We start from the raw sequence: 27,490 nt of genomic DNA, 5'->3' as shown, positions 1-27,490 counted from the left end.
CAAAACGAGGTACCAACCAATAGCCAATCAAAGATAACCATTCAAGCCAATCATCTGAGCACCTCGTGAAGTACGTCAACAAACATGCTCGTGCGTCGAAGATGGAAACAAACAGGTGAAGAGACACTTTCAAAATTAGGCCAAATGAAATATTAATTAATGACTGAATGACAGTATAAATGTGCCATAGTAAAGGAGAGTTCCTCTTCGCTGAGGTGAGTAGATGCTAAATGTTTTGGGGTTCTGCATTCTTGTATTAATATTTGTGTGTTTATGTTGACTATAAGCATAATTATAATATATTTGCGTTGCAATTTTATGTAGCCTACTATATGGGCTAACGTCACATGTTGTGTTTATTTTTAACATTTTTTAACTAACAAAAGTTGTTATCGTTATGATTCTTAATATATATTTACAAAATTGTTTACACATTATAAATTATTATTCGCAAAAGTCACTCGTTATGAATTGTTTCGACCGAATGTTCAACAAGAATTGGTTCAAAAGAATGATTCATTCGCGAATCGGACATCAATTATTCTTGAATCAGTGAGAACGAGCACAGTTCTGGAAAGTGTTTGGCAGTACTGAAACATGATAGAGGGAAATAAATTTCCTTATATAGTGTATAATTAAATTATTTTCAGTGTGTTGTAAACAAAACAAGAAATGTGTTGTAATCAGGACAAGAAAATGTAAAGCTCACAGAGCAAAACTGAAGGCCTTCAAGAACAAGCAATTACTGCTCAGAGAGTATGACTTCCCTTGAGTAATCATTTTCAAAGAGAAAATGTGTGATCAGAATGATCAGAAGAAACCAATTTTATACTGTGCATGAGAGAACAAGTACAGCATATTATTTTCAACGTTTCGGAGGAGGTGAAGCTATTTCTGGAGACTAACAGAAACGGCAAGAATATAACAGTAATATAATACAAATCTTCTGCACTGCAGGCAATGATCATTTATTTAGGCATAACCCTGTAATAACCTCTTGAAAAGATCATGCATCTTTAGAAAAGACAACACCTGTTCACCACCTGCTCTGCTCAGAAACTCATACCGTCATCTCTCACATTACCAGTCATGTCTGGAGTATTCTCTGCGCTCTCGTGCAAACGGCAGACGGGTCAATTACATTCTTGATCTCAAATGTGAAATTATGCAATTTTAGAGCTGTCAAACGATTAATCGCGATTAACCGCATCCAAAATAAAAGTTTGTGTTTACATAATATATGTGGGTGCACTGTGTATAATTATTTTATATATATAAAATACACACACATTTTTATGTATATACTGTATATAGATATAATTTATATTATGCATAAATATCAATATTTAATAAATAAATCATTTTTTTTCTTAAATATACAGGCATGTGTGTGTATTTAGTGCACCCACACTAAATTATGTAAACCACATATATTATGTAAACACAAACTTTTATTTTGGATGCGATTAATTGTTCGACAGCTCTACAATTTTCACTATTTACTGTTGATAGAAAACGGTATATTACTACATAGATATAAAAGTTGTTGCTCTATTCAACAAATTAAAAAACCTTAATGTACAACATACACTGAAAAAATAATCCTGCAAAAAACGGTAAACTACTGGCGCTTGTGGTTGCCAGCATCATAACGTAAAAATATGGTGTGTTACTGTTTTTAAAATGAACAGCTAAATACAGTTGTCAGCTACAGCTATGTGCGGTTAAATTACAGTTATATTCTGTAGCTGACAAACCAGTATTTAGCTGTTCATTTCAAAAACAGTTACACCGTCTTTTTACGGTATATGCTGGCAACCACAGTTTCCCTTTTTTTTACAGGATTATTTTTTACAGTGTACTCTTTAGGTTTATTTCATTGTGGTGTGAAATAAACCTAAAGAGTAGGTTTTTTTCTGTGTTTTATTAAATCCCTTAACAATTTATAAACTCTGAGCAGAAAATAAGAAAAAAGAAAAAAAAATTGAAGTGTTAACTCACCTTTGGAACGGTTGCTTTTCTGAATGTGAAAAAAGGGCATCATAAACGCCATGATGAAGCTCTGTAAAGTCCATGTGTTTTTGTGAAGTGACCGGCCTTGGGCTCACTGTGAGACTGGGATAGATTTACTGCTGGTGTCTGCTTACCTGTCTAACAGATATAATGGTTTCTCCCTGAACCAACTTTAATAATTAAATATTGGGTATTTCAGCCAATCACCATTCACAACTGTCACATGGCATGACTGTCCAGTGAAGAACATAGACATGCTCAAAAGAAACACAGTTTAATGTCTCGCAGGGTTGATTTTAAACTAGCAGATTTCTTTTGTTTTATGAAGCAGTCATGTTGATTTTTGTTACTTTCCAAGTGTGTTTTAAGTATGAATTTTATTGGGCTTTTTTTCAGACCCAGATGTCAAATATGAAAATCCATCATAAAAAATCCTAATTATATGATGATATGAGATCGAGCGTTTAAATGAGCTATATGATTTTAAAACAATTTAAGACAAAAATCTGGCATCCTTTCTGACATGAAATGACATATTTCCCTTTTAATCAAAGTTTTATTGAAGGTTAGTCTCCAATCAAGCTATAGATTTGTCAAAAATATGCAAAAAGAACACCAAAAATATTCCATTGGTTTAATACACATACTGTAAAATGCTATGAATTTAGCCTTAGCAACAAATAACATTTTTAAAATGTCCATTAAAGAATGTAATCAGACTAAACAAATTGATTAATCAGGATTAATCACATCTACACACACAAACTTAATGCACTAATTTAACACTTCAAATAATGAGGCCATCCAGCCTAACATTTGTCTTTGTATTTCTGTCTCTTTCTCTCACTACGTGTCTGAGTCTCTCTCCTCCTCTTTCTATACGTGTGTTTGTTCCTTAAGTGAAGCTCATATGGCATCAGAGGGATCTGTTGGCAGCAGTGAGAGCCACACTTGTGTCATGGGGTTCTTTACCACTATCACTGCACATGCTGTCTTTTCTCTTCAGACAATTAACACTTTCTTTGTGACAGTCAGCAACATTAAAATTGTAACTTAAATTGTGTGGTTCGGTTTGTATAAAATGTAATTTATTCCTCAGATGCAAAGCTCTGGTTACTTTAGATCAGCCGTGGGCCCTGTGTCTCTCCTGGTTGCCCGTTGACAGTAACATTGCACAAAGAGCTGGCCAGTGTATCATCACCTTTAGATTCTCTCACTCTCTCCCGCCTGTCTCTGTCTGTCTCCTGCGCTTCTCTGTTATTGATTTGTCCTTTATTTCTCATTAGTAAAATACCTTAATTCCTTATTCCTCTTAATGTGACTTTTCACAGAATAACACACTACAGTAAACGTGTCTGCACGCGATCTTTCCCCGTATTGGCTGTAATCTGAGTGATTGACAGATGTAGAGACCTGACAACCCCTCCCCCTTGGGTGCTGAGGCTAAGTGCTGTGTCGCTGTAGCAACTCAAAGTGACTTCTGGGTAATCGAGTGAGCACAGAGGAGCTGACTTATCCCTCAAGGAGCATCTGGCATTAAAATCAAGTCTATCTCACATAGGCTGCTCGTGTTTGTGAATCTCACAAAAGGTTTGTGATTTGTGAATTGAATATGTGAATTGTTTGTGAATCGTCACATCTCAGTTGTCAATAAGGTATTATACCAAAAAAACAAAAACAAAAAAACTGATAACTAAAACATAAATAATTTATTTTACATAGAGGTAATTTATGATGATTAGTTATAATAAATATGAAATAATATATAAGAGAATACTGTTTTTAAGCATATATATATATATATATATATGATATTGTATTATAAAATATAATGCAAATATAATAAATATAATGCTAGTATAAATACACACTCGTGTATGTATACACTCTAAAAAATGCTGGGTTGATTTAACCCAATTTTGGGTAAAATATGGACAAACCCAGCCATTGGGTAACATTTTTAAATTACATTTTTTAACCCAATGGCTGGGTATGTCCATATTTTACCCAAAATTGGGTTAAAACAAATAACCCAAATTTGGGTCAAATATGGACAAACCCAAATGTTAGGTTAAAAATTTAAAAAATTCAGTTGAAAGTGAAAGTTGAAGTTGGGGTGACATTTTTAACCCAACATTTGGGTTTGTCCATATTTGACCCAAATTTGGGTTAAAACAACCCAGCATTTTTTAGAGTGTATAAATGCATGTAGGCTATCTGTGTTATTAATTTGATTTCAGGGGTGAAATGCGAACATGTTCTTGTGTGTGTGTCTAGTCACGTAAATACACTCACACAAGATTGTATACTTGCTTTCAGTCTGTTTCACTCTAAAAGCTTACAGTCCCATTTGTATGTGATGGAGCATGTGAATATTAGCATCTATGTCAGCAGGGTGGTGTTATTTAATATATCCCAAGGATTTAGCTGGCGTTGATTCAGGGCTGCTAACACCTCGGTCACCTAGAGCCCAGTGTGTGTTCAGTTATGATTTTAACTGTTGTTGTAGTCTGCGCCGTTTCCTGCCAAAGAAAGTAAAAATAGAAACAGTCATGCACCCTGAATGCACATTCCCTTCAGGAGGTGAGGGACCACGGGCTTCCCTGATTGGCTGAATGGTGTCACATGGGCATGGGTTCTCAGGCTAGGATTGGGTCACACATTTTGGAGCACTTTGATGACAAGTGCTTCTGACTGGGACGGAATGCCCAGAGGAGATACTGCTTACTCAGAGATAGAGCGAGAGAATGGAGGAGGGAAAAAGGGACAGCGGAGTGGGCGGAGACTAGCATTATGACATCAAAATAGCTTTCTGAGAACTGATATTGCACATGCCAAGATTTAAGCTGAGCATTTCATATACCTGTGATGTGAATTTTGTGGACTGGAAAACAGAAACAATTTTGCATTTGTTTTATGATTGTATCAACTAGTTATTATGTGATCTAGAAATAGCTGAAAACTGCAATTTGTATATTAGATGTGCTTTTTTATTTACAGAATGACATTTTGGATAACAATAATTAATGATGTTTAAATAACATAATATAATATATATATATTAATTTATTGATAAAATACAATATAGATAAAAAGAGCTCTTTGCAAAACACAATTTCTACATTTTTGAAAAAGCCTTTTGAGTGAAAAAGTCAAAATCTGACGACGGTCACGTGAACTTTTTCCTCCAGTGAATTTTATATAGTGAATGTGCAGGGAAACTTCTTTTCCTCGATTTACTGAAGCTTACATGTAAAATGCATTTGCAGCTGCACAGCTAAAACATTGAGCATCTGGCTCGCTCATAGGCTGTGCTGCGGCAACAGCACATCCAATGGCGCGCGGGCGTCTCAGCGGTGTGACCAATGAACTTAGCCCTACGTCATTACGCGATCTTCAGTCTTCACGTGCCTTCGCGGGGTTTCAGACAGGTTACACGACTTCCACCAATCAGATGCATCACTGTGGGATTGTTAAGGATTGTGGGTAATGTAGTACGTATCCAATTTATTGCAAATAAAAGGCATTTATCTTAAAACAAGGTTAGTGCCCCACTGCCCCATGAACTTTTGGCGTTTATATGAGCATTTATCACTTAGTACAGGCGTAGCTGGTTTTAAGTCTACCATATGGTTACGTTTTAATGGCTTATTTCCCAACTGTCAATGGAGAAATTGTATTGAATTTTTACTTCCGGCACCGGCTGTGGGCGGGGCTGTGATGCTCCATAGTGCTGTAAGTGATGGACCAATCACAACAGACTGGGCCATCTGACCAACCAGAGCAGAGTATAGGCTCTCGGAAAAGATGCATGTAAACATATTGTAGGAGACTTTAAAATAATACAATAGGAGCACTTTAAATGTTGTTCTGTTCACCATATAAGTCTTGGAGTTTAGGATATGAACTGTATGGACTATTTAATCATTTTTCTTCCATCCTTTTTGATACTTGAAAACTCCATCCTCATTCATTTATTACATAAAAGTAATAAAAAAACTAATACTAAGATGTTTCTGAGATGAAATAGTCTATGATCACTACAGTAAGAATGCTAACACTGGATTTCATTCTTCCATACCTTCCCTCAGGACATTCTAGTCCTCCTTAATTGTGAGTGACAGCGATGCAGTAAAATGACATCACAGCATTCAAAATCACACACGTGGCATCAGATGGCCGAATCCGACACGTGACATAACTGCTCAACCTAAGCATGACATTGCAGAGAGGCGGATGAGTCGTGCTCGTGCAAACACTGCCAGCTGTGTTGATTCATGTCAAATGTGTGCGCTAGACAGACACCACATGTTATCAGCAATTTCAGAAACACTTTTATTATTGTACTGCTATATATGGCTATAATTGTATTACTCTAAACGTGCAACAGGGAAAGTTTTCCCTGATGAATGTCTTCATCATAGTCATAACAGTGTGGCAAATAACTTTTTGGGTTAACATGTATATTTATATATAAAATTATGTATACTTGTATACAATGTTATAACATACGGTGTAATAAATACTGTGATCAGTGTTTATTTCAAAAGAATCTGAGTTTTGTTATAAAAAGTTCCATGTAGATGTTTATGTTCCAGTTTGAGTTTGTGGTGCATTGACGTCCTCTAGTGGTTATATTACGAAATAACAGGCGTTTTTTAGGAATAGACCTTATTCAGAGCCGCGCCATCGACCTTGATAGACTTGTCGTGTTTTTAATGGCATGGCTGTAAAAAATGGTGTATAAAGTTCCTAGATCACTTATAATTTTCGCGAGTTTATATTTTCTGCAGTTTCTTTGTCTACTGAAATGTCTTGTAAAGATATTTTTTGCCGTTTCGTCAGCAGAACAATCTGAAAACACATTAAATGACAGTACTGAATAGATGTACGTTTAATGCTTATCCCATTTTTCCCGTTAAAAATCAAAGTTGGCACTGTTGTGAATAAGATCTGTAGTGTTCTCTGACAGATGGACACTACTGGAGTAGACAGAAAATGAACAACATAGACATTCAGCATTATAAATTAGGTTTTTGCGCCATGACATTGAAGGACATGATTAACGAATATGGTAATGCGTGCCACATACCATGCAAGTGATACAATCATTTTACCATGGTGTTATCACTTTTAAAAAAAAAACTAAATTAAATTAAAATAAATTATTATTTACACCTTTGCATAATTTAGGTAACTTACTATGCATAGTTAAACACACGTGTGTGTATAATTTAAAATAATAATTAGTTAAAATAATAATTATAGTTAATTATTAAAATCTCTCTCTCCCAACCCATCCCACTATTTTTTTCCATTGCTATTTCTCCAAATTCCACCAGATGGCAATACAACTCTTCAACGTTCATCTTAGGTTTTAAATGAATGTAGACTAATATAATTATTTACAATAGCAATAATCAGCATTGAACAATACATTTACCAACATATTAACAACTACACGTGTTTCTCTATCGACAAGAGAACATCTGTACAATAGAAACCAGCATCTGCACATCAGTATGGAGACATGATATATTATGCATATTTTTAGCTGCCAGCAACTTAAACAGATATAAATAATAAATCCTTTGAAAAACCAAATGTTTAAAGTTAAATGGAGTGCAGTGCACACTTTTTATTGCACATGATTTTAGTCACCTATAATATATATATATAAAAAATAACTTAATCATCAAATTCTTTTACTGTTTGCAATAGTAAAAAAAAAAAAATATCGAATAAATTAAAGCTGTATAATGTAGGATTAAGTGCGTTAAGTGAACTGCAGCCAAAAATGGTTGATCGTGCTCGCCTGGCACTCGTGCACGCGTAACCAACAAGAGAGCGAGACTGAACGTGATTTTTTTTTGTTAATTTGTTTATTCTTTGCTTATAAGTAAAAAGAAATTGGAAATACCTTTGCACACTTTGCAGCAATCCTTTTTTTTAATTTTTTATTGCAAATTAAAGAAAAAATACAATAACAGCAAACAGAGGAGAAAAAAAAATACAAAAACAATAATAGAGGGGTTACAGACATCAAAAAAGATTGCATTAAGTTATATAAAATAACATATTACAATTTGTAAAAAATAACCAAATTAAAGGTTCTTTACCACAGACTCCAAAATATTATGTGTTCTAGAAACCTTAGAGTTTGACTTTGCAGCAATCCTTTTGACGAACATGACGAGCTTTCTTAAAATTTCGTAAAAATGGCCGCCGAGACCGGAAGTAGGGTAAACCTTTTTCAGGTGACAGCGCTAGCAGTTGCAGTCGGTCCGTCCCGTTGCTTACCTTTTAATCTTTCAAACCAAAGAAGAAACAACAATATGGATCACTTAACAGCTTTTCGTGTTTTCATGGAACAACAGTGGTGAAGTTTAATCACGGCAGACGCGTGTGAAGGAGGACGCAGATGTTGAAATGTAGTGTTGATGCCAGGTGTTCTGACGATTCATGCTGCTACCCATCGAGATTTGCTACTTACCGGTTATGCGCATGTGCAGACTCACAGGTTTTTGTTTTTTTTTAACAAAAGGTACATTTTTCTGTTATAATGTATAATTTCCCTTTAAAAATGCTTACTGCCATATGAATATTTCTACGGTCAGCCAGCTGACAAACAACAACTGAAAGTTTCAGTTACTATATATATGAGGAAAGGTGTACTTTGACAAGTCAAAGATTAATATTTTATGATAATTTTTACTTTTCACACCGTTTTAAAAATACAAACAGTAGTCTACAGTATACAGTAGCTACTCATAACTTAGAATTGTATTATAATTGTATTTCATACGACTTAAATCGGCATTCTGTGATCAATTCTGTTCGGGACCGATACCGAATTAACCCATATTACCACCTCACGCCACATTGATATTACAGTACAGAATTGCTCTTTCGGCATTATACTCACTGGACATTGTATTCGTTTCATGTGTTAAAAGCAATTTTGTCTTCTTTGGTCAAAACGGGGGCTCTCGGGAGCGCGCTTAAATGTTGAAACGTCGAGTCCTTAAAAATCAATCTACTGGTTTTATATTGGTCTCGTTTTTTAAGTTTCTTCGTAAGTTGTTCACACATTGGCAATAAAATACGCTTAAAACATGCATATTTTATATATATATATATATATATATATAGAGCCCCTTTAACAGAAACAATAAACATAGATGTAAATTTCAACATTTACTAACATTTTTTGTTGAAATCAGCAGTTACATGTTGTTATTCATTAATGCATTTTGAACTAATGAATAAACAACAAAGAATTGTACTTCTAACTAGCACTAACAAAAGATTAATAAATGCTGTAAATAGATTTATAATTGATAGCTCATTTTAGCTAATGCATTAGCTAAACTTAGCATTAGCTCTTTTGATTACTAACATTAACAAATGAGACCTTGTTAGCGATAAATCTTAAAAAAACATAAATAAATACCCCCCCCCCCCATAAATTCGTAGTCTAAAAGTACATAAAATCAATCTGCTTGTATTTTAATAATCCTAATTGAGGATATACCATAGCCTTCTATTGTTTATATATATATATATATATATATATATATATATATATATATATGTATATATATACACTATTAAATAATCCCTTTCAAAAAAATTCCATAAAGAAAACTTTCTTGGAATGAAATTATATAATATATATATAAGTTAATTTTTTATATATATATATAAGTTTTGTCACATTTGACTAAGTTATGGGCACAATTTTATCCCTAAACCATAGCTAATTTAACCCAAACACGCACACATGCTTTAAAATCTCAATGGACCGAGGTGCATCTTTAATCTGGTAATGAGATCCAGCAGTCAATGAGGGATTCCGCCTCTCTCTCTCCGCATCTCCCAATCTCTCTCTTCTCGACACACACCCACTTTCTCTGTCACAGCCAATGCCCATAGCCTCTCGACCTGTTGCACACTATAAAGTGTGTGTATGTGCGCTGGCATAAAGCAGCCTCCCTCTCCTCTCCTCCTCCTTTTTCTATCTCTCACAGACACGCAACCAGTGCTCTCCTCAACCTCATTCTCTCCTTTCATTCTGTGGTGCTATTAGGCTGAACCCATGGAGGACTACCACAAACCAGACCAGCAGACCGTGCAGGCGCTGAGAAACATTGCCAACCGCCTCCGAATCAACTCTATCAAAGCCACCACCGCAGTGGGCAACGGGTAAGAGTTGGCACACTTTCTGCAAATACCTGCATTTTTTTTTTAATGTGACTTATTTGAACAGACAGATAGACAGAAACAAAGATAGATAGATAGATAGATAGATAGACAGACAGACAGATAGATAGATAGATAGATAGATAGATGATAGATAGATAGATAGATAGATAGATAGATAGATAGATAGATAGATAGATAGATAGATAGATTGTTAGTGTAAGCAAACACACTCTTGCATGCACACCCTTATGCAAGACATAATCTTTGTCCTCAAAACCTAAGTAGACAGATGGTGAGATGATGCTGCTAAAAAATGACAAAAAAAATGATTCTGGATTTTTTTGTTTTCTTCCGTTTATTTTTTGTATTAATATGTGCATTGCGTCGTATTTAAAGTGAGCTTAAAAATGCAATTTATTTGAACCATTTTAGTTTATTTTACCAGTTTTTAACATATACTATGGGGTCGAATAATATTTTTTTACAGCAATGCAATTGCAGCTAGTTCTTTTCAATTTGGGACAAATAAAAGGGTTGTTTTATGGAATACACCTGTAATCAACGTTTGAGAACAATACTAAATATTGAATATAATAATTATATTTTACATAGCTATTTAATGAAGTCTTTTCTTTTATGATTTATTTTGTTCATGCTTCATTGAAAAAATCATTTTTGCATTTTAGTTTGGCTCATTTTCGGTTTTCCATTCTGTTTATAAAGAAAACATTAGCATCTGTTTTTTTTTTTTTACTCTAAAATCATCTGTAATTATAAAAAAAACCCATAAATGAATGGTTTTGAAACGGAAAATGAAACATCATTAATTTACAATTTACATGAAGATGATTATTGCTTTTCATGACCAAACATGTGTTATTTCCTCTAGGCAAAGTATGTTCTCTAATGGCACTGCTGAGTTGTTATGTAAATTGCCGCATGAATCCAACTGGCGCAGTAATTCATTTCTGATATCTGAGCATAAAATTAAATAGCATTTTAAAACACTGCTGTGACAGGTGAAGATTTGATCCGATGCCGAGTCTGTTTCACAGCCACAGCATGTGGTTTTTAGTGCAGTCTTGGTCCTACTCTTGAAGCAGATGGGTGTTGGTGGGTGGTATGATTGCTCAAAGCTTTAGATTATACCATAAGTGTGGTGCCGATGGGGCATCCTGGATTAAACATTACCTTTGACATTCTTTTGGATAGAAAGTCACTTGTCGTCTTATTCAAACCCGACAAGCCCAATTATTATTGTTATTTTGTTGTGTGCATGTGTGTTTGAGATAATTCTTTAAAGTGAATGTTACATAATAAACCATAAAAATGTAATCTAAATGATTAGATAAACATGAAACAACATCCTTTTCACCCTATCCTAACCTTCAGAGTCTTTCCATTTTCCTGGCCAGGCATCCAACATCATGCTGCAGTGTGGCGGAGATCATGTCTGTGCTTTACTTCCATACTATGAAGTACAGGCCAGATGATCCCAAGAACCCCAACAATGACCGCTTTATCCTGTCCAAGGTGAGGTTATAAGAGAAGAGACTCGGCTAACTGGGATTATTCAAGTGTCAGGTTTGATATTTCAAGTTTAAACCAAGATGACAGTAAGTCAGTAGAATTATTATTTGGTGCTAAATCTCCTTGTAAAAAGTCATGTGCCAATATTTTTGGTACAGTGATGGTAAACCATTGCACTTTAAAATAGTGCTACTGGCATTTTACATTATACTCCAAAAATACACATTGATCAAATGACAAAAATACACATTGATCTTATCAGCCATGACTTACCAAAGTAAACTATATTAAATATAACTAATTGTATGAGTTCCATGACAATTAGTGAAAAAGTAGATATAATAAGCATATTATATAATAAAAATATGAATAAATATAATAATAATATAATAATGCACAGCTATGCATTTTTGTTAAATATAAATTGGTGGTAATATAAATTAAATTAAATATAAAAAATATAATAAAATCGAAATAAATAATGTAAATATTATAATGTAAAATAATGTAATAATAAGATAATTTATTATAAAAATACAGGCCCATGCTAAATATGTATATCAGTTCTTAAACAGTTATTTAAAAATTGACAAGTAATTGTTTGATAATTGCATAATGGTGGTATTGTGGTTAATCCATAGATTTTTTTTTCCTTTGTCCACAGGGCCATGCTGCTCCTATCCTTTACTCTGTGTGGGTGGAGATCGGCTTCCTGAAAGAGTCTGAGCTCATGAGCATGTGTCAGGTCGACTCAACTCTGGAGGGACACCCCACACCCGTGAGTAACACACACACACTCATCAAGATCAGATCAGCTTCTTTAACATATTCAATCAAAATGATATGAAAGTTTCCAGCTCTCAGAGCAGAAAATATTTAGTAGCATCGTGAGAAATATTGTAGTTCATTAAGTCATAAATGATTGTTCAGGTTAAACTGGCTGCAAATGCATGATTAACCAATGAGCTGTCATTTTATGTAACGTCAAAATGAGTGTGTAAGCGTGTGTTTGACAGAAGCAGCAGTTTGTGGATGTGGCCACAGGCTCTCTGGGACAGGGGCTGGGTGTTGCCTGTGGAATGGCCTATTCAGCGAAATACTTTGACAAATCCAGGTAAGAATCTTACCCATAAACCCACATGTCAATGATGACTGCATATTTTAGCTCTACAGTAAAACAAACAGCTTCATAGCTTCCGATTTAAGCAAACTCAAAATTTTTCAAAGTCTTGATTTAGTTTTGGGGGTTTTCGTTGTAAAAAATTGTTTAAACATTATTTCGCAGCACCTCTGTTTAGTTTCTGTCTCTATGAAGCCCCTCCTTCCGATAAAGCGCAATGTGCTCTGATTGGTTGGCTGGATCATTGTGTTGTGATTGGTCAACGCGCCTTTCGGAAATTTTACGCCCCTTATAATAACCGCGAGTTTCAACATACTACTAATGCAACTCAACCAGGCCTCGCCCCTTTTTTTGAGTATTTGGTCGGGAATTATTTAATTGAGGAATATTGAGAAGAAAATTCAAGACTACAATCGAAATATATAGAATTCCTCCTTTTGGAATGAATTTATGCTTTGTTACTTTGCAGACCTTTTCCATGCTCAATCAGCAACATTACACACCAACAAATGTTGAAAAAGCTAAACAGATTTAAAAAATACCCTAGCGCTCAGATACTTAAACTATAAATATAAAATGCAAAATGCAGAAAATGTATTTCCCAGAATGCTCTCATGTTTGTGTGGGAGCGTGCTGCAGATTTGAAGGGTGTGGAGTTTTCCTGTCGAGCTGTGCTTTCACGATTCTTCTGCTCTAATAATCAAAGCCCCAGAGGCCATCACCCGGTTATTTTTATATCTTGGATAGAATTCAATATAGGCATAAACACACAAATTATTCCCAAGTTAAAACCTAATTTTTGTGTAGTCCTTTCTTTGCTAACTCTCTATTTATAATGCATTGTAAAAGCCAATGAATAAATAATTTGTATCTGTGTGAGTGTAGAGAAAGAGGAATCATGCCTGCTGTGTTGTGCAAGAGCAATTTTACTCAAATCCCAGATGATTTCTAATCTATCGAACCTATCTCTTCTCACTCATGAATGATCTGGTGTGACAGGAATGTGTCAGGTGGTATTAAGAAGGGCGGCGGTGATGAGGTGTAAGCATTGGAAAGACTTGTGCTTTCTCTTGTGCTCACCAAGGCTGCTTTTATCTGGTCAAAAATACAGTAAAATAGTAATATTTTGAAATATTATTACAATTTAAAAGAACTGAATATATTTTCAAATGTAAGTTATTCCTGTGAATTTTCAGCATCATTACTCCAGTCTTCATCCTTCTGAAATCATTCTAATATGCTGATTTGATGCTGATGAAACATTTATTATTATTGCATTGTCTGTACAAAATGCACAAAATGTAATTGTCTTTTGACTCTTTTGCAGTTATCACGTGTACTGTCTGCTGGGGGATGGAGAAATGTCGGAAGGGGCTGTATGGGAGGCCATGTCCTTCGCTTCCTACTACCAGCTGGATAATCTGTTGGCCATACTGGACATCAACCGTCTGGGCCAGAGTGACCCGGCACCACTGCAGCACCATGTGGAGAAGTACCAGAGACGCTGTGAGGCCTTTGGGTAGGTTCAAACCACAGAAAGGACGATCCATGAATCTGTATTAAGCAGGTACCTCAAGTTGCCCCAGGAGGGTTTGTCAAGAACACGTCATATTTTAATCCTAAATAGAAATTATGAATTGTTATTTAAAGGGGTAGTTCACCCTAAAACGTAAATAAAGTCATCATTTACTCACCCTGGTGTTGTTCTAATGCCTTTTTTTCTTTTATGGACCACAAAAGGAGTATTTTTTTTATATAAAAATGTCCCGCTCACGCTTGTCCATATAATGGCAGTGAAAAGTGACCAGCATCCAGCTTTTAAAAAAAGATGCAAAAGTATCACAGAATGATCCCATACGAAATGTGTCGAATATTGCAAGTGTTCTCAGGGAATATGTTAAGGTTTGGTGAAATTGATGTATTATTTAAGGAAGATCCTGACCTTAGCCGTTGGTCTTCTGTGCTCAACAGAGTGTATTGTGTTAATAGTGCCGCAGTTATTAGTTATATGTGAGTTATTAGTGCCACAGTTGTTAGTTTTATGTGAGTTATTAGTGCCGCAGTTCACTCCGACTCACCCGTAAAAAGCATACAAGTTGTGAGAAATCAATATTTAACAAAAACACAGTATTTTTAGCTTTATTTCAATTACTAAAAATTATTTTAATTGTTTTATTTCCAGTTAACAACAAAAATACTGGTATGTACATATTTTTATATGTACGTTTATTTGTGTGTGTGCAGTATAAAGCCAGCCATCAATCAAAATTGTTTGGTGTGTTTTCAGGTGGCATGCCATCATTGTGGACGGCCACAGTGTGGAGGAGCTGTGTAAAGCCATGAGCCAACCCCGCCACCAGCCCACTGCCATCATCGCCAAGACCATCAAGGGCAAAGGCATTCCTGGTATATTTCTTCCTATTCTGTAAAGACTGATATACCTATTCCAGGGTTTTTCCTGGATCATCCACACACACAGTACAAACTACCCTACCCATGTAAACTCTTTGTCCCGTGTACATGGGTATTCATTTTGGCAGCCGACAAAATATTTTCAATGCAGGAAAAAGCCTGTATTCTTTGATCCAAAAAAATACCCCATCACTTTGTTGTCTTCAGTGGCAGAAGATAAGATGGGATGGCATGGCAAGGTGCTGTCGAAGGACATGGCAGAGAGCGTCATGAGAGACATCCAAAGCCGCATCCTAAACAGTAACAAGCGCATGTACCCAACCTCACCCGTTGAAGACGCTCCACCCGTGAGTCTGCGCAATGTCCGCATGCCCAGCGCTCCCAACTACAAGCCTGGAGAGAAGGTGAGAGGTCATGGCAAGAAAAAAAAGATGGACTGATGGTTAGATGGACGATATATACAGTGCGTGTATAACTATTATGCAAGTCAATATTCTGATCATATTTTTTTTTCAAGCTCATTTGACCAACTCCAAACCATGTCAATTTTAATAACTACTATTCGTTTTGTATATAATAAGTGATAATTGTTAACCAGGGCTGGAAGTGAAAAACGGCTTATATTCGGATATGCAGAGTCTCGTATGAACATTTATTTAAAATCTTATGGACATTTAATCATTTTTGACTTTTCCAGTTGGAGTTAAATCTATTTTTTGGCCGAATAATTGCTTAATAATCATTTTTATCAGAATATAAGGGATTTTTCACTACCAGCCTTTGTTAACAATTAAATATCACTTATAAATAAGTATATACAAAATTAATAGTAGTTATTAAGATTAATGTGGTTTGGAATTGTTAAAATGTGCTTGGAAGAAAAATGTGACTTCACATCGACTTGAATAATAATTATGCAGGCACTGTAGGGATAGTTATCATGGTATAGCTCTCTTCACCATGTTTTTTTCCCAACAGATTGCCACCTGCAAGGCATATGGGATGGCCTTGGCCAAACTGGGACGTTACAACGAGCGAGTGGTGGCTATGGATGTCGACACCAAAAATTTCACCTACTCTGAAATCTTTAAAAATGAGCATCCCAACCGCTTTATCGAGTGCTACAGCGCAGAGCAGAACATGGTAGGAACCTATGAAGTATTATCATTGAAATATCTGAAAGATCCAAAATTTCTATAGTCAGGTTGCACCGATTTCAATTCTTACTTTTTTCAACTTTCTACTGCATAGGCAGCCATGTTTGATAGAAAGCCCATTTTGCCAGCTGTGTCGTACCCCTTTAATTGCTAAATTTTAGCACCCTTGACCATTTTGAGAGCCAAATCAAAGGTCTGCACATTTGGAGGAGCTTAGTGAACGAAACACCCGTAAACACTCCCTAGATTGTTCTGGATAAACTAAAGCTGTGGGATTGGCCACATAAAATGCCCCTCAAAGCACCAAAGTCGCTGGTTTGTTGAATAATACATGCGCTCTATCCATAATGTAGCGGTGAAGATGTGACCCACTTACGCTCCATTTTGCACGCGCCCTGCTGCAGTGCCTTTCCCCGAGAAGCCATGCAGAAAACCTGCACCGCCTTCATCTCATGAGCACATTCTTTAGGATCTGTGCTGTAAGCCAAAATATTTCTGCTTTGTCCCTACAGTCATTGTTCCCTTGGTAGATGTGGTAGGTTAAATGTAGGTCACTCATTTGTGATTTCTAGTTTTGAGAAGCCATCGTAATGGACGTGATAATAATCTGAATACTAATTAAATGGTCAGAGCTCATATCTGTTCCACACACCAATCAGAGGCAATACTAAGACTAATTAGAAGACGTTAATAGATCTTAGCGTGCATACTAATGAGGGAGTCATATGCACTACAGTCTGTCAAAAAGGAAATATGAATTGATTTTGACAGCTGAATGCAAATGTTATAATAGAGCCACATTTTAAATGCATAAATGACATTGCATTAGGAGAGAAAATATACTTGTTTTAAAGAAAAATCGAGCAAATATGTTTCAAGCAAAACTCTAAATGTTATAAGAACACCGTCATTTTTATTTTTATTTTTAATAATGAGTATTTTCTATATATATATATATATAAAATTAATAAATGTATAACTCCATGCAAGCCTAAGCCACGATAAGGCTATATATATACAGTGTATATATAGCCTTATTGTGGCTTAGGCTCGCCTGTAGTGGATTTGAGACAGGAAACAGGAAATGATAGCGAGTGTGTGTGAGCTGCATGTTGGTAATTCCTCATATATGAAGGATAAAATGGAGTTCCTGTTTAGCAGATTCCAGGTGTCTCACTAGTATATTACAACAAGGGGGTATTGGCTATTAAACTATTTATGTCTGATGCATCTGCCTGTATAGTACCAAATGTCATGCATTTTGATTTGGATATGCTTTTGTGGATCATTTCCTTCAGAAAATCTCAAAATAAAGTGGTTCTAGTATACAGTAGATTTTTGTTGTGCTTGGGTTTGTATATGGCACTCGCTAAGATGTTGTGAGTGGGGTTTGCTAGGGTTTTCTGAGTGGTTTCTTGGGTGTTGCTAGGTTGCTCTTATACTGGCCCATGTTAAAAGAGCCAAAAGTCCGATCAGTTCAGAATGTTGCAAGATCAGGATCAAAATGTTTTCATACCATTATCCATCTCTCACAGGTCAGTGTTGCCACGGGCTGTGCCGCACGTGAGCGAAACATCGTGTTCGCCAGCAGCCTGGCCACTTTCTTCACCCGCGCCTATGACCAGCTCCGCATGGCCGCCATCTCAGACAGCAACATAAACCTCTGCGGCTCCCATTGTGGCCTGTCTGTCGGTGAGAAGTGCCTTGTTTTTTTTCACAGGCCACAGTCAAAGCCCCCGCCCCCTTCTAACAGACAGGGTCACTCTCCAATCAAAATTCTTCCTTTTATGACATGCCCATTTCCAGCACCTCCCATGGAGTGCATTAGTACCCGCCCACTTTTTCAGTGGCCTTGGTTCCGGAAGTATTTTTTCCATTTTTTAAAAAAAGTAACCAGCTGTAAGGTAAATCACAACATTGCAATCTTTCATTTAAATCAAGACATTTTAAAACTGAGGGAAAGAACTACAATACCATGAACCATTGGGAATGACTTATTCAAATTAAAAACGATGGAGAAATATAAAATTGTTTATTTAAAATAGTTTATTATAAACAATTTATTTTAAGTGTAATGCAAAATGATCTATATATACAAAATTTTAGTATTTTGAACTCGATTACATCATTTGTGGTACTTCATGGGAGAGGGCGTTCCCTGAAAGCTCTTTTGGAGGGATTTGACTCTCTGATTGATGGAATTTTGTGTACAGCATCATGGGTAATGTAGTTTTCAACCACAAATTCAGCTGTTAAACACGATTATTTTAAAAAACGGAGTTTAAATAACAAGCAAACAAAAGCATATTTCATCGGTCAAAACATAACTTAAAGAACTCACAGCAGGGCTATTTTTAAAGATAAATAAGTTATTGTTAAAAATATTGTTGAAATTTTACTTCCGTAACCTGACTGTCACACTCTGTCCTCCTCTCTCACTCACTACAGCTGTGACTATGATGTTTTTGAATAGATCTGTGAGCAATTCACCCCTCCTTTTCCTCAAGCTGTCTTTCTAATGTGTGTTTTGTTCTCCTGGTCGTCTGGAGGTGGTGCGTCTCTTAGCACAACCCCTTCTCCCTCTCTCCCTCCCCCTGTGTATCTCGGAGGCTGTCTCCGGGTGACCAGGCATCCCCTCCGTTAGCACAGGTACACTGCATGCCACTCCGTCTGTCTGTACACCTGCCTGTCTGCCTGCTCGACTGGCACATGTGTGTCCACCTGCCTCACATATCTGATGTACAAATGCTGTTCAGTCTAAATTAACAGTGCCAGTATGTGGATGATATGTGTGTGTGTGCTTCAGGACAGGACGGACCGGCCCACATGGGGCTGGAGGACATGGCTATTTTTAGAGCCATTCCCACTGCCACCATTTTCTACCCCAGTGATGCCATGTCCACTGAAAAGGCTGTGGAGCTTGCAGCCAACACTAAGGTTTGCACGTCATATCTGCTGTTATGAGTGGTCGAACAGTTGTTTATAACTGATGCTGGTACACAATACTTGAAATTCAAACTAAATATTTGAACACAGAAAATGGACAGTAAATTATCTATTGATAAGGTTGTTGGTAAATTCCAAACTGAATTGAAAATGCTTTTTAAATTCCAATTTGATGTATGTATTTCTATTCTCTAATTTGATTTGAGGCAGAATTTAATGCAGTCTAAAAGTGAAATAAACTTAGATAGATAGATAGATAGATAGATAGATAGATAGATAGATAGATAGATAGATAGAAGATAGATAGATAGATAGATAGATAGATAGATAGATAGATAGATAGATAGATAGATAGATAGATAGATAGATAGATAGATAGATAGATAGATAGATAGATAGATAGATTTCAACTCAAGAATAGAAAGGGAGACAATTCCAATTATAATCCTATTGAAAACTCTAAGAAAAGGTATTTATATTTATTTTATTTCTTCCTTTAGGGTGTTTGCTACATCAGGACCACTCGTCCAGAGACTGCAATCATTTACAACAGCAATGAGGACTTCCACGTTGGCCAAGCCAAGGTAACGCCTCTCCCTTTATTAACAATTGATATCCAAAGTTGTTTTGCTTATTATATATATATGATAATGTGCCATAAATGTATAAATGACCTGACCAGGTGGTGTGCCAGAGTAAGGAAGATCAGGTTACAGTGATCGGAGCTGGAATGACCCTCCATGAAGCTCTAGCTGCAGCTGAGCTCCTCAAAAAAGGTAAAAATCCTGCAAAAAAATAATATAGATAGATAAATAGATTTGGCCAGTACTGTACAGTATACCTTCGCCATGAATAAGAATTTGTTCCCTTGTTTTAGTAAATCATGGCCACATTGTACTTATTCATTCCCTCTTTTTCGGTTGAACTAAAACAAGGGACAAATTATTACAATTTTGCCATGATTTAGTAAAAATTCTTTGTTAAAAGTTTTCCCACATTGGGGCTCCGTAGACTTTTATTGTGATGTTGCTATGCGAATTTAATATAGACTCTTCACCTGATGTGTGATGTGTGTGTGTGTGTAATCCCCCAGAGAAAATTTACATCAGAGTGATCGATCCATTTACAATCAAACCCCTGGATGCCAAAACCATCATTGACCATGTGCGCGTCACCAGGGGTCGTGTCATCACGGTTGAGGACCACTATTATGAAGGTGGGTTTCAAGCTTAGCCCACATTATCCCTTGTCTCAAGCACACATTTCAGCATGGCTACACACCCAAGCGACATCAAGAGCACGTCCAGCCGAGGAGTGTTGAGTCGCTCTGGGAGGCCTTGAGTGAGGTTGTGGCAGTGTGCAATTGGCTGACTGGAAGAAACGTGATGTGTTGGACAATTGTTTGGGGGGGTGGGGGCCGTGTCTCATTCTGTTTATTCAGGGGGAAAAAAAGGCTCAGAGAAGCGGAGGGCTGTCAGGTCTCCTTAAGCAAACGTGCGCCTGCAGGGCATGTTGTGACCTAGATAACACAGACGGCCCTGGACCTGGCATTACTGCCTGCGTGCCAGAGGAGGAGTGAGGCTGGATGAGAGAGAGAGAGAGAGAGGGAGAGAGAGTTTAATATCCAAAATCATTCTGAAAGCAAACATCCCCTCTGCCCGGCGGGAGAGAAAGAGGATAGAGATGGACATGTGATTGCAGCAAGGTTGAAAGCAGGGGCATGCAGGGATGAAGAGATTTGGATAGTCTATCAAGGCATGATGTCTGATTTCTGAACATAACATCTGAATTCTAAAAGCAAAACATGATGCAGAAGGTCAAACTGTGACCTTTATGCACAGGTGAATTCTAATTTAAAAACTGGTCTATTTTGCTGGTTTTGGTTAAATGTCAGCTGGCAGCCAGTTAAATCAGACCAGCATAAACCAGATAAGACCAGAAAACCACCATAGGTTATATAAAAAAGTATACTTTAATTCAGCAGGGATACATTAAATTGACCGAAAGTGACAGTGAAAACATGATTTATGATTTGTTCTTTTTAACTTTCTATTCATCAAAGAATCCTGTAGAAAATCATGATTTCCATAAGCATATTTTTAACATTTCTTGAGCTCCAAATCAGCATAAGAATGGTATAATATGAGGTATATTACTTCTTTTTTCATGATACAAGAAATAAGTTTCTATGGAAGCTTGTTTCCGCCACTGAATAAAAAAAAAAATTAAATAATAAATAAATAATAATAATTGCGACTTTTTATCTCACAATTGTGAGATATGAAGTCAGAATTGTGAGAAATAAAGTCGCAATGGTGAGATATAAAGTTGCAATTCTGAGAAAAAAAGTCGAAATTCTGAGAAATAAAGTCGCAATTGCGAGATAGTCGCAATTCTGAGAAAAAAGTCGCAATTCTGAGAAATAAAGTCACAATTGCAATATATAGTCGCAATTCTGAGAAAAAAAGTAGCAATTCTGAGAAATAAAGTCGCAATTGCGAGATATAAATTTGCAATTCTAAGAAATAAAGTCGGAATTGTGAGAAAAAAGACAGAATTGCGATTTTTGACTATTCTGACTTTATAACACATAATTGCGAGTTTATATCTCGCAATGCTGACATCTTTTCTCAGAATTGTGAGATATAAACTCGCAATTGCGAGTTATCAGGCCAATTCTAAGGGGAAAGAAAGACTAACTTTTTTACCCTCAGAATAGTTTATATCTCAAAATTCTGACTTTACAACACGCAATTTTGACTTAATATCTCGCATTTCTGACTTTACAACATGCAATTGCGACTTTATATCACACAATTCTGACTTTATGTCTCGCAATTCTGACTTTATAACACATAATTGCGACTTTATATCACACAATTCTGAGAAATAAAGTCAGAATTGTGAGATGTAAACTTGCAATTGTGACCAAAAAAAAGTCATAATTGTGAGATAAAAAGTAAAAAGCAATTCCTTTTTTTTCATTCTGTGGCAGAAACAAGCTTCCATAAGATTCTTAGTCCCAACTTGTAATTTTTTTTCTTCCTCGTAATTGCAACAATTCTGGACATTACAAAGACAAAACGTGATTTCCCAAGACACCATGATATCATTTTCTGTCAGAAAGTAGGGTCATTTTGTGTGGTATTTCTTAAAAATGGCTTCTCATCTGACATGCTGTAACTGCACAGGTGGCCTGGGGGAGGCGGTGTGCTCCGCGATCGTGAACGAGCATGGTTTCACTCTCCAGCGTCTGGGTGTCGCTCACGTTCCCCGCAGCGGCAAAATGTCCGACCTGCTCAAAATCTACGGCATCGACCGCGACTCCATCGCACAGATGGTCAGGAAGATGCTCAGCAGCTCGGCCAACGCCAAGTGAACCTGTTCGCTTTGCCCCGCCCACTCCATCCTAATCCATCGAAAACCAGCTCCACAAGCACGGTCACATGACTTCTCTTCAGATTGTGACCCTTCCCTCCACATCTTTCACTGTGAATGACCCTAATGTTAGTATAATAGTAATGTGAGATACGTGCTGTACATTTTGAAGTAATGTTCACATTTGATTTTTTTTGCTTTACTTACAAATACACTACCGTTTAAAAGCTTGGGGTACGGTATTTAAAAAAAAAAAAAAGAAATCAATGTTTTTATTAAGCAAGGATGCATTAAATTGATCAAAACAGTAAATACACTTATAGTTTTACAGAAAAAATCTATTTCAAATAAATGCAGTTCTTTTGAATTTTCTATTCATCAAAGAATCATGAAAAAATATACAAATATATTAAGCAACAAAACTGTTTTCAACATTGATAATAATAATGATAAATGTTTCTTGAGCAGCAAATTATTTCTGAAGGATAATGTGACTGAAGAACTTTGATCATAAGAATAAATTACATTTTAAAATATAAAAAATAAATTGATAATATTCAAAATTGTAATAAAATTTCACAATATTACTATTACATTATATTGTATTTTTAATCAAATAAATGCAGCCTTGGTGAGTAGAGACTTCTTTTAAAAACATTACCAAATCCTATCAACCTCAAACTTTTGAATGCTAGTTACATATAAATACACATACAGGAGTCCTTTTCTAACTTTTCTCCTGTACTAACAGTCACTGACAGTATAAAATTTACATTTTTACTCACATAATGTGATCTATTTCAAGCCAAACAGGTTTTTAAATGAGAAAAACATTGTAGTAGGGGATTTGATTTTGTCCATCTGGAATTAACTGTTGAAAAACAAACATTTCGATTTTGTCCTGTTTGAAACTCAAAGGTTAGCGATGCTAAGACGTATTTTACACCACGTCAATGTGCTGTACAATGTGACACTTTAACTGTGTTTTTAACTGTCATTTGATAAGATCCAACGATAAAACTGTTTGCATATTTTAATACTTTTTATATTGTTATAGTGTAGCTATGACGACGGGGCGGGGCTGGATTTCACGGGAACAGATGCGTGTTTGAAAAAAAAGATTTGATGTTAGATTATTAGGGTGTAGTCTTAAGAAAGAAAAAAAAGATGATCAAATGAGAATGTCTGAAGGGTGATTCACTTCAAAGTGTTCAGTTAATGGTTGTCTTCTAAACCGTTTGGAGTAGTTGTGGTGTTATGAGCATTAAACTGGAGAAGATAAGAGATGAATAGAACCATCAGAGTCACTGTTACATCAGAACTTTGACAACTAACACTTTCTCTGTTATTTTTCTATGTATTTCAACAAGTCATTGATTAAAGCCCTCTACATTTGAGTTTGAGAATTCATGAATGTGTTGCCTCTTTTATTCACACTCATAGGAGAGACACCGGGGCTAGTTGTCACAAACTTGAAAGTCAGTTTTGAGCATGCATTTCCATGGCACAGGTCATTTAAGAACACATAAGCCACTATTGGGGGATGTTGTCACACTCTTTGGGATAAGTTGTCTCAATGGGAACCTGCTGAGTATTTAAACAAATGAGAAAAATGCATTTGTTTGCAATATAAAATACTTACTATTCTAAATTATACTTTTATATCTAGCACAAAAGGCATCTTCCACAATATTTATGTAGTTTTATAGTATATTTAATAGGTTTTCAGAAAAAAAATGAACTATACTTTTATACAAATGAAAAAAAGGCATCTTTACATATTTTATTTTGTTGTTTTTTACACATTATTTGTGTATAGAATGTATTATAGGATATTTAATTTGCTTTCAGGAAAAAAACTTTTGCAAAAAAATGCAGTAGTTCCTCCATCTACCAGCAGGAGCAAACTGCTTGATGGTACAATATGTAACTTTTTTTAGTTCAAAATTAATCAAATTTAAACCAGTCAAATACATCATCAATTATTCTTCTAAAACATGTTTTTATCTTACCATGATTCACTATGGTAAGCATATTATAAGTGTAGACCAGACGGGATGGTTTTCATAAGAAAAAAATTTCACGTCATATCCATAAATAAAGAAAAGTTGCTCCGGCTACTTTGACGCGTTTATGGAGTGAGTGACAGGTTAGTTGTCACAAAGAGCAAGAACGGTTGACATGGGGCTGCTAAATCTCAAAATCACGCTTAAAAAATAGAGTGTGCTGGCAAAAAGAGACTGCGGCCGAACTCGTAATAAAACCAGAACCAACATGGACTTACCTTTTAAGAGATGGTGAGAATTGAGGGATTTGGAGTGTTGTAAAAGTGACGTGGATATGGCGTTTGAGTAACAGGTGAGTAAGGTATTTTATTGAAGATATCAATTTTTGCCATAGCTCTTTAACAGAGTTCATTGTAAAGGATTATCTATTGTAATGGCTCATGTTCATCTGCAGTCGAAGCACAAACAAAACAAGTTATTCCCCAAAATACATGCAGTTTTGTTTTTAACCACTAGAGGGATAAACATTACATAGTGCACCTTTAAACACAAATACGAAACAGCAAAATGTAAAAAGATAACATAAATAATGAAAAAATATTGGACCATTGCTTTGGAGGCAGTTTTTGTAATTCACATTTGCTTTGATATAAAGTGGATGAATGCATAAATGGACACCTGCAACAGACGTTGACAATGATCATATTTCTGGAAATACACATACTATACTAATAATGATCAAATTAAATCAATATAATTTGTCCTTTCTTACCTTTAGTGAACACTAACTTAATTTCAGTCATGGTTACGCCATGTCCTCCTGTTTAAAAAACAGGAACAAATAAAATCTATCTTGGGTGCAACTCAGAAAAGAGCTACTCCAATAACACACATGATGAATCGCGGCAGTATAGTTCATATGTAAGGTCCAATACATAGAAAGTTCTCACCATAGAGCATTATATTTGCGTATTGCTCCTCTTAAGGCAAACACTGTAAGGCCCCAACCACAAGACAAAGTATACACTAAAAAAGCAATGAAGAACTTATTGGATTAAATACAGTATTATGAAGTACAGTACTTTGAATATATCTTAAAATGCAATTTATTCCTGTGATGGCAAAGCAGAATTTCCGTTTCATTACAACAGACTTCATTTTGAGGAAAATGGTTTTATATATATATATATATATATATATATATATATAAATAGAAGTTCATAAGGACAGGATTTATTTGAAAAATAGAAATAGGCAATATACAGTGTGTTCAATTTAATGGATCCTTGCTGAATATTGTTTTTTTTTTAATCTTACTGACCCCAAACTTTTGAACAGTAGTTTACTTTCAGTACACTATTCCAAAATGTATCAGAGGCAACATCTAGAAGATGTGCTTCTGGAACTGAGCTGAAAGGAAGAGGTGCATCGTGGGTTCAGGGCACTACAACAAACCTTCTAATATCTCTGTTAGGAAGAAGTGTGGTTAACATACCATGATACGACCTGAGATGGAGGATGGTCACAAAGAGAGCCACACAATAACCCCAGATGACATCTGTAGAAAAGAATAGATTGTATTAATATATATGAAGAATGGGCAACTTAGCATTACCTTAAAGCAAAGTAAATTTACCTTTCCAGTGGTAAGGTCGACCCTTACATCTTCTGGTATGTGCTGGCAAACCTGTTAAAAAAGTTCAATCAAATTTTCAGGTAAATGGCATTTTAATCCATGTTGTGCATGTATATATTTAGATTATACATTTCACATCTTCCACTTTCCACTGTCATAGTTTTAATAACATTTCTTACCAAAGCTGACACCCACACATTCAAACACTACTGTGAAGAACACACCAAGAACTGAAGGCACCACAATGGCTGGAAAAGATGAACATGTTGATAAATTATTGGCTTAAAGATGGTGACCTTTAAAAAAAGATTTCAAACACTCTTTTGTCATTAAAAACACTTTTGAAAGTGTGTTTTCCTCGTGTGTAAGACTTTGTAGAGTTTTGTTATAAGTTCACTTCGCACCATCACATTAACAGTAACGATAAAGATATAGTTCTACTTAGATCATTTTATTTATTTATTTATTGTAATAAAATATAATATACATCTCATTCTAAATAGAAATGAATAGCACAGAGAAATGGTATATATATACAGTATATACCGTATATTGTAAATTATAGTTTCAGTAAACCACACCCTTCACTTCACTTCACTTCACTGAAGCCTGAAGAAAAAAAAAAATACTTCTTACAGCAGAATGGCCTGTACAGTGATAGTCCACAGCCCATGCCAAAGCAGATAGAGAAAAAGTGGTAATATTTATCTGCGGGGAAAGTCAATAATAATAATAAAATATTTTTAAACTTTCAGTTTTGATTTAAAATAGTTCTGATAGCAAACTTACAGTGGTGGTAAAAATCCAAAGGATCCTAAAGACAAAATTGTACAATCTTAACTGAGTCTGTATTGAATTATTCTTTATATGAAAGAACAAAAGGAGCTTACCATTGGGTTGATCACTCACTCAAGTATGATTTTATGGCAGAGACTATGACTTGAATGGCATGAATAGCGTATATTTTCACTTTCAGATTTATGGGCAAACCCCGTCTTGAGGTTTGTATTTCCTTTTGTAATAATGCTTTCTGTTCTATCACATGCACTCTAAGAAAATGTTCTATATAGAACCTTTAAAGGTTCTA

General features: G+C 35.6%; 2 protein-coding genes across 6 annotated transcripts; one reads left to right on the top strand and one right to left on the bottom strand.

The window, feature by feature from the left end:
• Window positions 1-96: 96 nt before the first annotated feature.
• Window positions 97-24,171, top strand: tkta (transketolase a). Of its 2 annotated transcripts, none has more exons than XM_089125037.1 (15): window positions 97-215; window positions 10,103-10,218; window positions 11,634-11,751; window positions 12,413-12,526; window positions 12,765-12,862; window positions 14,196-14,387; window positions 15,156-15,274; window positions 15,488-15,684; window positions 16,259-16,423; window positions 17,973-18,129; window positions 19,244-19,374; window positions 19,884-19,967; window positions 20,066-20,159; window positions 20,477-20,599; window positions 22,575-24,171. In XM_089125037.1, exons 1-15 carry the CDS (start codon window positions 180-182, stop codon window positions 22,760-22,762), a joined length of 1,932 nt encoding a protein of 643 aa, XP_088981163.1. In that variant the 5' UTR covers window positions 97-179; the 3' UTR covers window positions 22,763-24,171. The 2 variants fall into 2 exon arrangements, with proteins under 2 accessions (XP_088981163.1, XP_088981164.1); XM_089125038.1 differs by lacking the exon at window positions 97-215 and adding an exon at window positions 8,273-8,557.
• Window positions 22,786-27,438, bottom strand: LOC148970476 (uncharacterized). 4 transcript variants are annotated; one of them, XM_089125039.1, is made up of 9 exons: window positions 27,294-27,427; window positions 27,193-27,217; window positions 27,040-27,111; window positions 26,583-26,651; window positions 26,404-26,454; window positions 26,263-26,325; window positions 25,718-25,793; window positions 25,540-25,587; window positions 25,114-25,445 (listed from the first exon to the last, which is right to left on the bottom strand). In XM_089125039.1, the coding sequence occupies exons 1-8, from the start codon at window positions 27,294-27,296 to the stop codon at window positions 25,563-25,565; spliced, it is 384 nt and encodes a 127-aa protein (XP_088981165.1). In that variant the 5' UTR covers window positions 27,297-27,427; the 3' UTR covers window positions 25,114-25,445; window positions 25,540-25,562. The 4 variants fall into 4 exon arrangements, with proteins under 4 accessions (XP_088981168.1, XP_088981165.1, XP_088981167.1 ...); XM_089125041.1 differs by lacking the exon at window positions 26,583-26,651 and having other exon boundaries at window positions 27,294-27,436; XM_089125040.1 differs by lacking the exon at window positions 27,193-27,217 and having other exon boundaries at window positions 27,294-27,345.
• Between the last annotated feature and the right edge of the window lie 52 nt (window positions 27,439-27,490).

Source organism: Pimephales promelas, chromosome 21 (genome assembly GCF_988280905.1).
Source record: "Pimephales promelas chromosome 21, fPimPro1.hap1.1, whole genome shotgun sequence".
NCBI classification, from domain to species: domain Eukaryota; kingdom Metazoa; phylum Chordata; class Actinopteri; order Cypriniformes; family Leuciscidae; genus Pimephales; species Pimephales promelas.
The sequence above is the reverse complement of the archived record's forward strand: the minus strand, read 5'-3'. Positions and strand labels throughout refer to the sequence as shown.

Coding starts and splice junctions, on each gene's coding strand:
- tkta (XM_089125037.1), top strand. CDS start 180: ATGTGCCATAGTAAAGGAGAGTTCCTCTTCGCTGAG. Junction 14,388..15,155: donor AGACGCTGTGAGGCCTTTGG/GTAGGTTCAAAC, acceptor GTGTGTTTTCAG/GTGGCATGCCATCATTGTGG. Junction 18,130..19,243: donor CCATTGTGGCCTGTCTGTCG/GTGAGAAGTGCC, acceptor TGTGTGCTTCAG/GACAGGACGGACCGGCCCAC.
- LOC148970476 (XM_089125039.1), bottom strand. Junction 26,455..26,582: donor ATGTGTGGGTGTCAGCTTTG/GTAAGAAATGTT, acceptor CTTTTTTAACAG/GTTTGCCAGCACATACCAGA. Junction 25,588..25,717: donor CGCAAATATAATGCTCTATG/GTGAGAACTTTC, acceptor TTTTTTAAACAG/GAGGACATGGCGTAACCATG.